At 41.1% G+C, this 16,236-nt stretch overlaps 2 protein-coding genes across 7 annotated transcripts in view; one reads left to right on the plus strand and one right to left on the minus strand.

Annotated features, from left to right (window-relative positions):
• The window catches only part of LOC146557647 (clathrin coat assembly protein AP180), a 30,550-nt gene extending 21,900 nt beyond the window's left edge, over positions 1-8,650 (minus strand). For 2 of the 6 annotated variants that reach the window (XR_014888453.1, XM_085245772.1), the window contains exons 1-2: positions 7,954-8,634; positions 7,559-7,837 (exon numbers count right to left, since the gene is read on the minus strand). Coding sequence is in view for 4 of the 6 variants with exons in the window: in XM_085245772.1 (XP_085101898.1) it covers positions 7,559-7,688 (130 nt within the window). In the remaining 2 variants the exon portion in view is untranslated. Of the gene's footprint in view, positions 1-7,558; positions 7,838-7,953 lie in introns of all 6 variants that reach the window. The other 4 variants (XR_014888452.1, XM_085245774.1, XM_085245771.1 and 1 more) reach the window with 4 other exon arrangements.
• A 2,146-nt stretch (positions 8,651-10,796) lies between these two features.
• On the plus strand, positions 10,797-16,200 carry pgm3 (phosphoglucomutase 3). The gene is made up of 13 exons (XM_085246821.1): positions 10,797-10,950; positions 12,807-13,015; positions 13,117-13,301; positions 13,404-13,471; positions 13,666-13,799; positions 13,944-14,139; positions 14,222-14,379; positions 14,479-14,562; positions 14,652-14,750; positions 14,856-14,975; positions 15,060-15,182; positions 15,415-15,588; positions 15,712-16,200. Exons 2-13 carry the CDS (start codon positions 12,809-12,811, stop codon positions 15,799-15,801), a joined length of 1,638 nt encoding a protein of 545 aa, XP_085102947.1. The 5' UTR covers positions 10,797-10,950; positions 12,807-12,808; the 3' UTR covers positions 15,802-16,200.
• The last annotated feature ends 36 nt before the right edge of the window (positions 16,201-16,236 follow it).

A 16,236-nucleotide genomic window follows, 5' to 3' on the forward strand; every position in this document is an offset into this window, starting at 1 on the left:
ACTTTGAGAGGGCACTGACAGACATTTATGAAGTGTAAATAAAGAAATCTATCCATTGGTAGATTTTGTATATGTTGTGCTCACTGTGGCAGTAGAACAGATGAACATTTCGTTTTATATGTTCTTGCTCGCTTAAACATAGCATAGTGTAGCTGTACATTGTTTTGTGTCCTGCTGACATTGGCATCTGAACAACAAGGACACAACTGAGTGCATCCATACAGAAAGAAATGCAGCAAATATTGGCAGACATCTGTGATAATGGAGGGAGTGGAAGGCCATTCTATTCAATAGACCTTGAGCTTGTTTCAAATAGGTAGAGAGCAAACTATAAATTAAACCAGACCACAAGTCTGCAAGGTGATGAGAAAAGGGATGACAAGAAGGAAGAGAACAGTAGGGAGTCAGATGAGTGTGCAATAAAAGAAGCGATATACGAGTTTGAGCAATGAAGCTGCTCAGGGTCCAGACAACAGGCTGGTTGGGGGGTTGGGGGTTTTAATGCTTGGGGTGCTGTAAACAGATTATTACTAATCACTGATCCTGTTCTTTTCTGTTGTGGTTGGTTGCTACACCTCACACACCCTGTTCTACACACTGCTCATCACCTAACACGTCTTCATTATCAGCTTTTTGTCTGTGGCGTTGTAGGATGTTTCACTGATAATCTGATGGAACTGATGATCTGGACAAAATGAAAATAAACAGCAGGTGGATGTGCTCCATGAATGTGTTTTAGCTGGTTCACAGTGATGATCACAGCTCTTCCTTTGATCTTTGTTGAACTAATTACACCCCAGTCCATCTGTACAGCTTCACCAGATGGTAACAGCGACACTTCAGCTGCTCCAAAGATGTCTGATGTTTTTAATGAAGGTTGGGGTGACATCAGTCCTTCCACTGTACATGTTTAGATATGATTTAGTCTCCATTTTCCCACTTTAGTGTCATTTAGTCTATGTTAAAGAAAATCTTCTCTCATTTTTTATCATTTCAACCAATCATCCCCTTCCTTATTTGAATATACTCTATGTTTTGTTAAAGATTGTCCTGAAGCTTTTTCAAACACACACAAACAGAGTCAGGATCCACAATGGCTGAGATTAGATTATATAACATTATCATGTCACTGGCACAGCTACAAGTTTAGATTTCTATTAGCAGCATGAGCACAGCACTAACCAAGAGCCATTTTCTCAGATGTCCAGCTCATAATAAATATCAATTTACATACATAATCTCATCCGTTTATGGATGTTAGCTATGTTGCCATATTAGCCATATCACGGGTTGTAATCCATGCTGCCGTGTTGTGGTACCATAACCCGAAACAAACACACACTGACATACAACTGGTGTGCCTATGTGTGCATAATGAGGATTGGCTGAGCTAAATAAAGACTCTTACGGTAATCCACGAGTTCTAAGAATGAACTGCGAGGCCTCACACTGTGTATTTCTCTGCACCACAGTGTCTCAGTGTGCGTTTTCTACCCTACATCTTAGTCTGAGGAATGAGTTTTACAGTTACACAACAAAATCGTGCACCAGCCCGAATATTCTAGATAATGGTAAGCAGAACACATCTGCTTACTGTGCTACATGTGTAGATTTATAATGCTATCAATAATACTTTAGGCGGTTGTTCATTGGAAATATATAGCACATAAATTTCAGACCTAGCATATACAGCTAGCTAAACATTACAATTTCTATGGTAAATAAAAGTTAAATAAGGAGCTTTTAATGTGACCAGTATCTCATATGGGACCTCACTGCACCACTTAGCAGAATGTTTTAATCAGCTAACATTTTGGGAAACATCTAACTTGCTAACAGAAGGTACCATGGATTCCCGACCTGACCGAGTCCTTTTTTCTCTTTTTTTGTTGTTATTGTATTTCTTGTTCTTGTTTTTTTTATTGAGGACTGTACTACTCCACAATGAAGCTCAGAATTTTATGGACAATCGTGTTTTTTATCACATTTTTTACGGCATCTGTGTCCGGAGAGCGCGTGGAGGTCCGACCGCCAATTGTTTACAGCAGGGATCAGCTGTTAGCCCTCGGGGCCTCCGCTGTTCTGCCTACCGCCAAGCGAGCCAACATCCCCCAATAGGTGAGGAGGAAGAGACGCGGCATTCGGGCCGGGATTGGGCGTCGCAGTAAGGTTAGGAGGTACCGGCCAGCGATTCCATCTGTTATTATGGGGAACGTGAGATCGCTCCCCAAAAAAATGGATGAACTGGTGGCTCTAACCCAGCGTGATGTGCTTCACAGAGTCGTGGCTAACCACGCTAACTCTGGACTCACACATAAACATAGATGGTTTCCATCTGGTCCGGGCAGACATAAAAAAGAAAAGTGGTAAGAAGAGAGGAGGGGGTTTGGCTGTGTTTGTGAACGATAGATGGTGTAACTCTGGTCATTTATCTATCAAAGAGACGCTAGGCTGTAAGGACATTGAGCTGCTAGCGGTTAGCATGAGACCACACTATTTACCGCGAGAGTTTACACACGTCATTATGATAGCTGTGTATGTCCCGCCCTCTGCTAACGCTGCAGCAGCCTGTGAGATCCTGCACACTGTAACCAGCAGACTCCAAACACAGCATCCTCAGGCCCTTTTCCTGATCTCTGGGGACTTTAATCACATCTCCCCATTCTCCACTCTCCCCGCCTTCACCCAGTATGTCACCTACCACACCAGAGACAATAAAACATTGGACTTATTGTATGCTAACACCAAGGAGACATACAGCTCATCACCTCTCCCTCCCCTGGGGGGCTCAGATCACAACCTGGTTCATCTCCAGCCTGTGTATAAACCTTTAGTACACAGAGAACCAGTTGTGAAATGCACAGTTAGGAAATGGTTGGCAGAGACTGAAGAGGCCCTGAGGGACTGTTTCCATTCTACTGTATGGGACAACCTCTGCAGCCCTTTGGAGGATGACCTCAACAGCATCACAGACCGCATTACGGATTACATGAACTTCTGTGTGGACAACACCATACCCATCATAAAGGTACGGTGTTTTTCTAACAACAAGCCATGGATAAATCCTGAAATAAAGGCTCTCCTCAAGGAGAAGAAGAGTCTTCTCCGGTACCCATACCAAAGACCTCCCATCCCAAGGACCTCAGCAGCTACAGGCCGGTAGCCCTAACATCACATCTGATGAAGACCCTCGAGAGGTTGGTTCTAAACCATCTGCGCCCCCTGGTGAGGTCTTCATCTGCTGCAGTTTGCTTACCAGCCTGGCATCGGGGTGGAGGACACCATCATCTACCTCCTGCACCGAGCTCTGACTCACCTGGAGAAGCCTGAAAGCACTGTGAGGATCATGTTCTTTGATTTCTCTAGTGCTTTCAACACCATCCAGCCACGACTTCTGAGAGACAAGCTGGAGCTATCGGGAGTGGACCACCACTCTGGACTACCTCACAGAACGCCCACAGTATGTGATGTCACAGGGCTGTGTCTCTGATACGCTGGTCTGCAGTACGGGGGCCCCACAGAGAACTGTGCTGGCACCGTTCCTCTTCACCCTCTACACTGCAGACTTCTCCATCAACTCCCCACGCTACCACCTACAGAAGTTCTCTGACGACTCTACCATAGTCGGCCTCATCACAGGTGAGGATGACTCAGAGTACAGACAGTGGACTGGACTTTGTGGACTGGTGCCAGCAGAACCACCTGCTGATCAATGCCAGGAAAACCAAGGAGTTGGTGGTGGATTTCCGGAGATGCAGACCCACCACACTGACACCGGTGAACATCCGGGGAGTGGACATTGAGATAGTGGACTCGTATAGGTACCTGGGTGTTCACCTGAATAATAAGCTAGACTGGAGCCACGACACTGATACTCTTTACAGGAAGGGTCAGAGCAGACTCTACCTGCTGAGGCGGCTGAGGTCATTTGGAGTCCAGGGAGCGCTTTTAAAGACCTTCTATGACTCTGTGGTGGCATCTGTCATTTTTTACAGTGTTGTATGTTGGAGCAGTAGTTTATTGGCAGCTGAGAAGAAGAGGTTGGATAAACTCATTAGGAAGGCCAGCTTTGTTCTGGGATGCACCCTGGACCCAGTGCAGGTGGTGGGAGACAGAAGGACTCTGGCCAAAATAACATCTCTGATGGACAGAGTCTCCCACCCAATGCATGTAAATGTTACTGAACTGCAGAGCTCCTTCAGTGACAGACTGCTGCATCCTCGATGCATGAAGGAGCGTTTCTGCAGGTCCTTCCTCCCTGCAGCTGTCAGACTGTACAATCAGAACTGCTCCCAACAAACATAGATGTTTACATCAGCGCTGTAACTTGGCACTATTTTATCAACCGATTCACACTATAACCACGGTTTGCCTCTGATCTGTATTAAATTTTATTTTATTTAATAAAGGTACAGTACTCTGTTTTTGGTAACCATTGTCATTGATGTAAATATGTAAAAATTGTGTATGTTTCTGTTCTGTGTCTTGTGTACTGTTTGTTTGTATATGTGTCTTTCTTGCTGCTGTTACACCCAAATTTCCCCTTGTGGGACAATTAAAGGATTATTCTATTCTATTCTACCAGTACTCTAGTGTTTATATGTGAAATACAGTGCATGGATAAAGATATTTGATGGTTAGCACAGGTTAGCATAAGTTCTCAAAACAGGGGAAAACTTTCTAGCCTTGCTTTATCTAAATACATCAAAATTAGCCAAAGCTAGTAAATTCATCTCACGCTGACAACAGGAAATTAGGAAGTTAGTGCTCCCACACCACACACTCCCTACAGCAAGTAGCTCCATTTGTTTGAGTTGGCAGAATTTTTATGCAGATGCAGACCCAAAAGGAAGTTGTGTCTCTTCCCTTTGGGTCTGCATCAAACCAGGGATCTTTCACTTATAATCCACTACACCATAAAGCCTCTTCCATGTTACTCTGCAATCTGAAAATAGCAATATTCCACGTTCAATATATACAGTGTTTCTTTAAAACACTGTTTAGAAACTTAATCTAACTAAACAGACTGTGAAGAATTAAAAAATAGGACATTACAGTATGTTGAAGTTGTCAAATATGTAAGTTAGTATATTGTACTGTCTGCTTAAGTTAGCATGCTAATTAGCTAGCACCAGGTGACGGAATAGCAATGTTGTCCGGAGAGGATTTTTTTTTTTTTACAGTCTGTGATTCTTTACTCTTTTTAATCATGCTGAATGAAAGACAGTCAATGAAAAAAACATAAACTCAATGATGTCTGATGTCTTAGCAGTTTGGTTTCTTCCTGCATTTATACTTCCTCACACATGCTTTAGATGCCCCCTCCCAGAGTCACTGACAATAGGCAATACCAAGGACTGGCCCACACAGCATATAAGTGAGGTCATATCATTAATCCAGCAACCCCTTCCACTTATGAATTGCATCTTTAAATCGAGGAGATGTAAAATGTTAGTTTGTGAAGTTTATAGATGCCAGTGGGCACGTGTTCTACATCTGGAAAAAGCCAGGCTGACTCAGGTACTAAACTACTGACTGAATAATCTAAAGCTCGTATGACATAGTTCTAGATCAGGTAAGAACACTGGGACACTCTTCATAACAGCAATTTTATACCAATTTGACATTTAAAAAACGGACAATCAGTGCCTGTGGTGATGAGAAAACGCTACTCTTTCATTGACCTTGGGTGGATACATTAACTCTGTACATGCCCTCCATTGTTTCTTTCACTATGTTTGCCATAACCATGCATGACTAGACAAACCAGAAATACAAAATTCAATGCAGTGTGTCATTTAACCCCAGCACGTTTCATAATAAAATCAAACACAGACATCTAAGTCAAAAGACAAGGCGATTTTTGCTCCAAAGGAAAAGCACATAACATTTTGAGCTTTTAGTTTGTAGTTTATTCATGGGTGGAAAGGCACCTGTATGTTCTTACTAATCCATATTTACACACCTGCTTCTTCTAAGGCTACTTATTATGTTGCTGAAGACAATCAAATCAGTAATTTGTTCTCATAAAAGTGGACCATGTCACTAAAAAGGTCAGACAGTTAACTGTACTGAAAGACCAAAACAAATGTCTCAGTTTAATAGCTACACATCCATTGTGATTTCCTCTGCAGTCTAGTGATGACAGGCATGTCATTTCCACTCTTTCTTCTCAGAGTCCCCTTCTGTCATTACACTGCCCCCTGACACTATTAATCTGTTCCCTTGGCAACTGCACTGCACAACCACCGCTACACATGCATGTCAAGCATTGAATAACCCTAATAATCACCAAGCAATAACTAAAACCTGTAGTTGCATAATATATTTAATATTATTAATCAAAAACACTGAAAGCTAGCTAATTAGAAATGTTTTGATCATTAAAAATTACCCTAGTGAGCCTTTAGTTGTTTATTAGATTTTTTTGCTATGTGTGGTTCTTCATAGGTCTTCATAGTGAAAATGTGTTTTACTGTTTTGAGGTGAGGAATTTCCTCCAGCCAAGACTGCAGCAGAGGCACAGTGGCCTACATACCAGAAGTCTGTTGAACTGCCCTGTTGAATTACCCTAGAAATAGACCCAGTATAACCTATTTGATTATGGAAATAAAAGACACATGTTTATGTTATAGCTTACTAAATGAAAATATATAGAGAAATCTCTACATGTCTGCAGCAGTTTTATGTCCTTGGACAAAAAGGCTACAACACGTCCACACATGCACATGTCCAAATCAGCACCACTGAAAGCTAGAAACACTGAAACTATCACATGGAGCAGCAGAGAATGAGGAAACAATGCTCTCTGGTGTAGTCTAGCTTTTGCATTGTCACCTTTGGCTTTGTAAATTATGCAAGACAGCCATTGGCTGATTTTTAAATTATTCAGCAGGGGAGTGGATCACAAGATATAAAGTCCTAGCAGAAGACACAGGACCAGACTAGACCTGACCACACACACACACAACCTTGGAAAACACACAGGCAGACATACAAGAAAAAGAGCCAATCAAACTATCCAGAGCAGTGCCACTGCTTTGGGTTGACTCAGTGTTTGTGGTAATGATGATTTGTGGAGGTGGCTCCTGCTGTCATCTGTAGATGTGTCAATGAAGCTGTGAGGTTTGTAATTTAATTCAGCTGTGACTTTATTGGTCTTAAATGGCTCCACTCTAACCCAGTTAGTGCACAGGCTCCTGTACGCTGCACCACCTCGGTTACAGTCGGTTTCAGCATGGAGTAAAAGAAAGTGGCTTTGAAACAGCAGGGGAAGGGAAACTTAAATGGGTCTGTCAATCTACCTTAAAATCATACATGTTTCTCCTTCCCAATCTCTCCTTCTTTCTCCCTGGGTGTCCACCATCTTCGCTGGACACAAAGGGTCAACAGAGGGGGTCATCACCATGGCTACTATATCCTGCAGCACACCCATTTAAGTAAACGGAACGAACAAGCCCATAATGCTGGCATGGTCTGCGTGTGTGGCTGTGTAATATGTAAGGCCTAGGACCTATAAAGCTACAGTCAGTGCAGTGAGGATGAGGGCCACACTTACATTCCAGGTGCTTTTTCTTGGGCGCCATCACTTCGTGAGTGGTGGCTTTGCAGACAGCCCGGGCCATATCCGATCCCGTTAGCTGGTACTGCGCAGCGGCAATGCGATCCGTGAGCGTTTGCCCCGACATTTTCTCCTAGTTGTTTCGACCTCCTCAGGAATTTATTTCACCACAGGACGGTGAGGGGGAGGGGGGAAAAATACGAATACAACCCAGCTTCTTCCCTGCGGTTCAGTGAGATGAGTGCGTCCCTCTCCCAGATAATATAGGCCTGCGACCTTATGTGTGGGAGGGGGTGGGGGGAAAGCAGAGAAAATGAGCTGGATAAATGTTATTTTCGCAGTAAATCGTGTGGTCACGTTGTTAATATTCGCCGTTGCATGAGTAGACTTACGCAAGGTTGTGAATTCCCGGTGGCTCGTTCTGTTATAGGCTCCGAGCGTTCAGTTCAGCACCTTGGAGAGCTAAAGCCACTCGGTTATGTAACAAGCTGGCGACGAAAGCTATTTTCTCAACCCGGTGAAATTTATTCCAGCAATGGAATAGACTCGTCTAATCGTAGAACAGTGTTTCTGAAAAATAAGGTATATAAATCAGCGCTGCATAAGTCGGTCAAATGTCCCTGTTGGGGGGAACACCGGTTTTGGCTCCCTTTCCCTCCTTCGTTGTTGCATTAAAAAAAAAGCTTTTGAATAAACGAAGAACCCGCAGTGCAAAGCAGGTCGTCAGATTGCGGCTTTTCTTTCCTCTTTGATCCGTCAGTCTCGGCTCGGAAATGCCGTTTCAGGCTGTGGTCCTTTCCTCAGATAGAAAATTGCGCACCGCTTCCCGTCGCCAACACTGCGCAGCGCAAGAGGCTCGGGAACAGGAAAAGCGAGGAGGGAATTTCCTTTTCCCCTTCCCCCTGTGGTTTGTTTATTTATTTGACCTGTCTACAAGTCCATCCAGACTCTCCTCTCGGCAGCTTCTCGGACAGCGTTGGGTGACACACGTCGCATCACCACGTCTCTTAAAGGGGTGTGGGCATGGGGGGGTCACAGTACAGAAATCGCTATCAATTTGCGCCAAAGGGTTAATACACCAGCGTCATGGTGGCATACTAGCTGCTGCATGTGGGCTGTATCCCACCGGGGCTGCTCGTAGATCACGCGGAGTGACAGATGATGAAGGTGAAACAATTCCTGCTCTAAGCAGGCTCCTTTTAAATATGTGATCGGCAGAGGTATTTTTAATCACACGTTAAACCACAAAAAACTACTGATCACAATATTTTTTTGTTTTGTATTTGGGAACATCACGTATTTTGTATTCAGAGCAGATGATATTGGGGATGTATGCCATATGGTGAGTTAGCGTATTTGCTTGTAGCTCAACTCTGCCAGAGAGCTCGATAATCACGATGCATTCTGGGTAGACCCGGCCATGTTGTTGTTCACGTAAAACCAAAGTTAGTCATTTATGCTGCTATTATGAGCCCTTGGCTTATCTGATATTGTGAATCTTGTTTATGTTCTTGTTATTTAGGCTAGGTTTTTTAATTTAATTATTAACAAGATAATTATTTTTAAAAAAAGATGGACACCAGCCTGTAGCCAGATTTGGGCTTATCCAGGTTAACTTCAAGGTTGACCCTGGATTCACTTCTTGCCAGGCTAAATTGCCATGGTGACTTACGCTGCCGAACTAGTGATCAGTAGGTGTGAAACTACACACATACATATATTTAAATATAATATGAGTAAAAGGTTTGGACACACCTAATTATTTAATGTTTTTTCTATATTTTGATGACTATTACAGTGTAGATTTTCACTTAAAGCATATGGAATTATGCAGAAACAAAAAAGTGTGAAATAATTAGATCTTCAAAATAACCACTCTTTGCTTTGATTACTGCTTTGCACACTCTTGGCATTCTCTTAATGAGCTTCATGGGGTCGTCACCTGGAATGGTTTTATATAGTTGTGAGTAGACATATACACACTTATTCAAACTATACATTTTAACGCATGTCATAAATTATGTTTATATATATCGTTTATATTCATATTTATGTCAGTATTTTTAGCTTATCTAAGTTTTATTGCACTGTGTGAAGAAGTATTGCCTTCATTTTGTTATGCTTGCATAATGACAATAAAGTCTAGACTCTTGAAACTTTTAACTCACACAGTTGACATTTTTTTCCTGCTTTCATATAGGCTAAACTTTATTAGTTCAGCAACTCTTTCCCCTTTCTTACAGGCCAAACCATTTCAAGTACACAGACATTCATAAAATGCTTTTAAAACCACACAGATGTACAGTACTTACCCACCCATAATGCTGATTTAAATGTAGAAGCTGGGTTACTAGCATTCTTTACTATAAGATCAACACAGAATGCAACATTTTCTCAACAAAACATTTGTGGGACTCAGTCAGGCAACCAGTGAGGCTTGGCTCTGTGATTCATGCAGAAAAACATTTTTTGGATCTTTGGCCCTGCAAAGACACTTTGCATAGTTTCTTTTTACTTGGTATTTTTAATGCTGCAGGTTTACATATTTCTTTTCTTTTCCAGTTTATAATTTTACATCTTATAGCACCACATACATCTTTATTAGGCAAAAGGTTTTACTTGGAATTTTAATATTGCAGTGTCATAATGCCCTTACGTTTCTACACTATAGTTACACTAAACTGTACAGTGAATCTTTCAGAATTAGAGTAATTCATACGTTAAATTGTTTTTCATGTATTTTATTATGGTACAGTGTTTCATTACAGCACTTCATGTTTTGGTGCAGCAGCAAGTGGAAGGGCTTGTGGTGATGCCAGTCAGAGGGAGTCGCAGAGACTTCTGTGTGTCTGAGGTGTAAAATCCTACCCAGATTTCATTGTCGCATTTCAAAAGCTGGCTTTCCGGAAACAAAGGAATAAAGATTTTGCTTTCGCAGCTGTCCTGCAGCCTGTATCCATGAAAGAGATGTCTGATATGAAGTGTACGGGAGGTGCCCAGTCAGGGCACTATAATGCATGACGTCGGCGACGTCACGATCCAGTGCTCTGCAGAGCTCTAAATAGAACCCTCAGTTGTATCACTTCTGTATTTTAATTTTTACTTCTGTGTTGTTTTACTTTTGTTTTTGTTGTCTTTCTCATTGTGAAAATGAGCTGGGAAAAAAAATACAATAATTAGGAAAATAAAATGTACCGACAGTAAAGTATAAAAAAGAAACAAACAAAAAAAAACGCTCGACTCTGGCTGAGCATGCGCTGTGTATTCGCAACACGTGACGTACGCGGAAATGAAGCCACGTCTCCCGTGAGAAGGGAGAAGGAGGAACCTAGATCCAGGAAGCTTTTCACTGACTGCACTGTAGTGGAGATACTTCAGAAAACACAACAGTAAGTAAATTAAAATTAAGCGAATCTGCTGCACAGCGCAACCTTTGGTTTAAACACAACGCGTTTATTGTAGTCTCTTTGTTTATGTGGCTTGAGACGATTTTATGTAACTTATTTTACTTGGGAGAAGCACGTAACTTTCTTTGCCATTCATTTGTTGTGCTTCATTTTATTGAGCTTTATACTTTGCCCTCATTAAGTGCTGTCAGTGTTTAGTCCAGTCGCCGTGTTTTTAATCTATTAAATATGGTTAAATATGATAAACAGCATTTTAATAAAGTTTTATAGTAATAACCTTCATGGTTTGCTAGGCTTGTTTTGCAAATATGTTCAAACAGTAAAGCTGGGACACACACACACATAACATATACAGGTGGTATTACCTTTGCTAGAGCCAAAATTGTATTTATTTATTTATCCTTTTACTAAACTGCCTTCAAGTAAACAAACAGGCATTGCTGTCAAACATGTTCATCAAATATTCCAGCCAGCAAAGAAAAACAGAATATAAACAAATAAATGAAGTACCTTAAATTAACTCATTCCAAGTATTTCTGTTTTAAAGCATTCCTCTTTTCCAATCATTTTATACACTGAAGATAAATTGCATAATTTTTAAATGCAGAAAAACTTGGAATAAACAAAACTACACTTATAAATATAAAACTTTCCAATAATCAAAAGGCTTACACACCGAAATTCCACCATGGCTCTTTATAGAAACCCGAAACTTAATCATATCATATTCTAACACAGGAAATGCTTTTTTTTTTCTACGACAACCATTAATGAACAGTGTCTATGTAACTTAATTAACAGCGTGATAATCAGAAAACTTGAAACTTAACTAACTTTTAATTACATCAACATTAATGTTATTCCTCCAGCTTTTTGTAAAAGATATGCCAGGATACTAAACCATAATGTTAATTTTTTACAAATGCTCCAACCATTTTAACATAGTACTTAGTACATGAGTTACTTCAAGCTCGATGACATTCATACCTCTCGTTTCTACCGATTTTACAACATTGCTTTTCTGAATAAGATGTTCTTTATTACTCCAATGAATTTGGTTTTATAGTTCTGTTTAATACAGCTAAAGTGTATGCTGGATTTACTAATCTGGCAGTGCAAACTTCTGTAAAAGGAATTCTTTTTTTCTTCACAAAAAATGTGAAGAACCTTTTTAGCAAAGGTTCCCTGAAAAATGTAATTCTCTGAAACCTTCAGAGAGGCTTCAGGAACCTCCAGGGAACACTACCTGAGGAGTTACCCAGAAATTATTTTGTGAAAACTATTGTTTAGAGGGAGCACACCCTGAAGATTCCCTCTAGGACTTTATGAAAAAGAGTCTTGAGAGAAGATGCGTAGAGTGTTTCCTACAAATTTAGTGTTTGCAATTTTCTTTTTTTTAGGAATGTTCTCTGAGGGTTTGTTTTGTAAAACCTTCATTTAACCATCATAAAACTTTCATTCAAAATTAATTTGTGAAACTTTAAAGACAAACTTCAAAGGGAACGTTCTTTAATAACAAAGACTTGTACAAAATTCTCCAAAGAACATTTTTCGAGAATTCCTTATTTAAAAACAATATCAGGGAACTTTTAGGGAACTTCAGAACTCCTCTAAATAGTCCATTGTTTGTTAAAGAGTTTATTTTAAAAATTATCTGTTAATAAACAGATAATTTTTTTTGATAAGTGTTATGGTATGCATCGGTAGCTTGAATCCCCTGCTTTTATTGCATAATAATAACTGTACATGTTATAATTCAAGTAAGGTTAACATGGCGGGGCTTTTAAGGAAGATCTTAACACTTTCTCTGCCACTGATGCTTTTCTGATATGTTTCAGCAATGGCCGAATTTCAAGAAATATCAAAGCTGTCCGCTTTGCACCCGAAGCCCGCAGGGCTTGTTTTGCAGTATGGTACTTCTGGCTTCAGGACCAACGCCAAACAGCTGGACCACATCATGTTCAGGATGGGTCTGTTGGCCACAGTGCGCTCCAAAAAGACCAAAGCAACCATCGGTGTCATGGTCACTGCATCGCACAACCCAGAGGTTAGAGGGATTCATAAGCGCAAATAGCTATGGTTTATTTTCATCATAAATTACAACTTCAGCCCATTCCTGTTTGTCTCATCATGTCTGTACTTGTGTAGGAAGACAACGGTGTGAAGCTTGTTGACCCAATGGGCGAGATGGTGACACAGGACTGGGAGGAGCATGCCACCCAGCTGGCCAATGCAGATCAGGAAGACTTGCTCACTGCTCTGAAGAACATTATAGAAAAGGAGGCCATTAACATGAGCCAGGAGGCTAATGTGTTTGTGGGAAAAGATACTAGGTATAATGTCTTACTACAAACAAATAAATCAAAAACTGATCAAATATAAACCTGTGTGTATGAGTAGAATAGCTTCTTTACAGTCGTGTCCTCTGCCTGTAGGAGCAGCAGTGCCAGCCTTTCACAAGCAGTACTGGATGGAGTTTCTGCTCTTGGTGGTCACAGCAAAGGTAAGAGAAGTGGATACCTAAAAGATATTCCTGTGATTGGCTGCCCCTCAGCTGGGTTGCATTAAAATATATGCTTTGCAATGTATTAGTTTCCTTCTTTGCTTGGCTTTTTTGTTTTTGTTTTTGTTCTTTTATTGTTGGTTCTTCTTCTGGCTCCTTATCTGCCTTTTTATCCTTTCCATCTGTCCTTTCAGACTATGGTTTGGTGACCACCCCTCAGCTTCACTACATGGTCTGCTGTCAAAACACGCAGGGTAAATATGGAGAGGCCACAGTGGAAGGATACTACACTAAATTCTGCCAAGCTTTCATTCAGCTCACCAAGAATGTAAGAAGCAGAAGTGTGTCGTGTGTTATTTTGCGCTTGCATTCAGTCACTCTTTGTTTGTTTGTGTCAACGTGTTTTATGATACATTCATTCATCCAGGAACTACTCCTTTCTTTCTCTCCTCCATGGTTTTCTTTCCATTAGATGTCCAACCGTACGGATGACCAGAAGCACCTCTGTCTGGATGGCGCTAATGGCATTGGGGCTCTGAAGGTACGTGAGATGGAGAGTCACCTGAAGAAAGAGCTACAAATTTCTCTTAATAATGATGGCAGCAAAGGAAGGCTGAACCACCAGTGCGGAGCCGACTATGTGAAGGTGCAGCAAAAACCCCCAACAGGTGCGCATAGGGCCAGTTAAATTACTTGAATGTACTGTAATCGTTTTAATATGCGAGACCTGTCTTGCATTCTCACATGAAGGCATTAAGATTAACCCAGGAGAGCGATGCTGTTCCTTTGATGGCGACGCCGATCGAATAGTTTATTACTACACAGACTCTGAAGGAACATTTCACCTGCTGGATGGAGACAAGATGGCTACCCTCATCAGCACTTTTCTCAAAGAGCTGCTCACACAGGTATACTCTAAAAAAAAAAAAAATCATGTAAATGACATACGGGCACGCACTTACCAAGAATCGCTGTTCTTTGTATTTTTTCTCCCTTGGAATGCACAGGCTGGACTAGACTTGAAGATAGCAGTAGTGCAAACTGCTTATGCTAATGGAAGTTCAACACACTATCTGGAGAACACAATGAAGGTGACAAAAAAAATTCCACAGAGAATTCAGGTGTTTTATTTAGTATTTATATGGAGAGGACGGTTCTCACAGATTTATTTGACAATTAGGTCTTAGTGAGGTGTACGAAGACTGGAGTGAAGCATCTTCACCATGTAGCCCAGGAGTTTGATGTCGGTGTGTACTTTGAGGCCAATGGCCACGGAACAGTGAGTACACACATATGCACACATATTTAAATGCACTGAAAATCACCTGTAAGGCTAAAAATCAGAAGTAATGTGTCATCCTGCGTTTGTTTGTGTTTGGATCAGGTGTTGTTCAGCAAGGCAGCTGAAGAGAAAATCCAGCAGCTGGCTGAGGACACAAACGTCAACGACGAGAGGAAGAAAGCAGCTCTCCTGCTGCGAAACACGATCAACGTCATCAACCAGGCACGCTCACGCTGACATCAATGTTGAACTGAGCTCATGCAGACAATGGAGCTCTGTTGTTAACGTTGATATTTTCTTTTAAAGACTGTAGGAGATGCCATTTCTGACATGCTGCTGATTGAAGCCATACTGGCCATCAAAGGAATGACTATCCAGCAGTGGGACACCATCTATACCGACCTGCCAAATAGGCAACTTAAAGTCAAGGTGCTCATATTGTATAGTTATGTATTATATCCAGGATATAAAGTGTGACTGATAGAAAGAAATACGCACTTTACATTTAATTTATTCCATAGTATGATACAGCAGTGCCGAACCAAACTAAGGAGGCTTTTATTTTTTTAGATAAACGTTTGTCTACTATAACCCTGCACATAGCCAGTTAGAGATAGTGGCTCCTGAGGGTGATCTTTTTTCTTTTTCTTTTTTTGTGTAGGTGGCGGACCGCAGGGTGATAGACACAACAGACGCAGAGAGGCGGGCGGTGACCCCAGCAGGCCTGCAGGAGGCCATCGACAATTTAGTGAAGAAATACAGACAGGCTCGCTCCTTCGTGAGGCCCTCTGGCACAGAGGATGTGGTGAGAGTATATGCAGAGGCAGACACGCAGGTGAGAAATCTATTTTCCAAGTTTTCTCTGTTATTGATTCTCAAGCCAGTGTTACTGAGGTTAAAAAATATCTGGAAGGGAAGGGTTTTGTGAATAATACTCTGGCTCTCTGTGTTGTTTCAGGAGAGTGCTGACGCCCTGGCACATGAAGTCAGCCTTGCAGTGTATCGCCTTGCTGGAGGAGTTGGGGATGAACCCAAACCATTGCATTAGAACCACAATCACACAAACACACCATATTGATCGATCAGAATTACAGAATTGCTGATCATTATTTTATTTTTTATTTTTTTAAAGTCAGGTGATACCAAATGATTTTATATTGTCCTTATTTTCTTTGTATTTCTGTCACTCTGATGATGGGGTACACATGAGGGGAATTAATAAAGGTTGGGGGAATTGTGTGTGTGTATATAAAATTTAAACAGTCAAACAGCTGGTTTTAATGTGGGTGGTCATTTCACTTGGTCCCAGATATTTGTGAACAGTTATTTTAAATAATTCCCTTAATTTTCATTAAATCATGTAAGTTTACATAATGACTGTTGAATCGGCTTTGCTGCTATTATTTGAATTAAATAATGGAAAAAAGGAGAGTGGGTTTTTTTTTTAATTACAGTGAAGTAACACTGATAGAATTCTATGATT

Source organism: Mchenga conophoros, linkage group LG15, assembly GCF_057382185.1.
Source record: "Mchenga conophoros isolate Kocher_MC1m ecotype Shallow Benthic linkage group LG15, M_conophoros_male_GT1.1, whole genome shotgun sequence".
NCBI lineage: Eukaryota > Metazoa > Chordata > Actinopteri > Cichliformes > Cichlidae > Mchenga > Mchenga conophoros.

Excerpts from the sequence above, each read along its gene's own strand:
- pgm3 (XM_085246821.1), top strand. The coding sequence starts at position 12,809 with ATGGCCGAATTTCAAGAAATATCAAAGCTGTCCGCTTTGCACCCGAAG. Across the intron at positions 13,800-13,943 it reads TCATTCAGCTCACCAAGAAT|ATGTCCAACCGTACGGATGA; the intron begins GTAAGAAGCAGA and ends TCTTTCCATTAG. Across the intron at positions 14,140-14,221 it reads GCAGCAAAAACCCCCAACAG|GCATTAAGATTAACCCAGGA; the intron begins GTGCGCATAGGG and ends TCTCACATGAAG.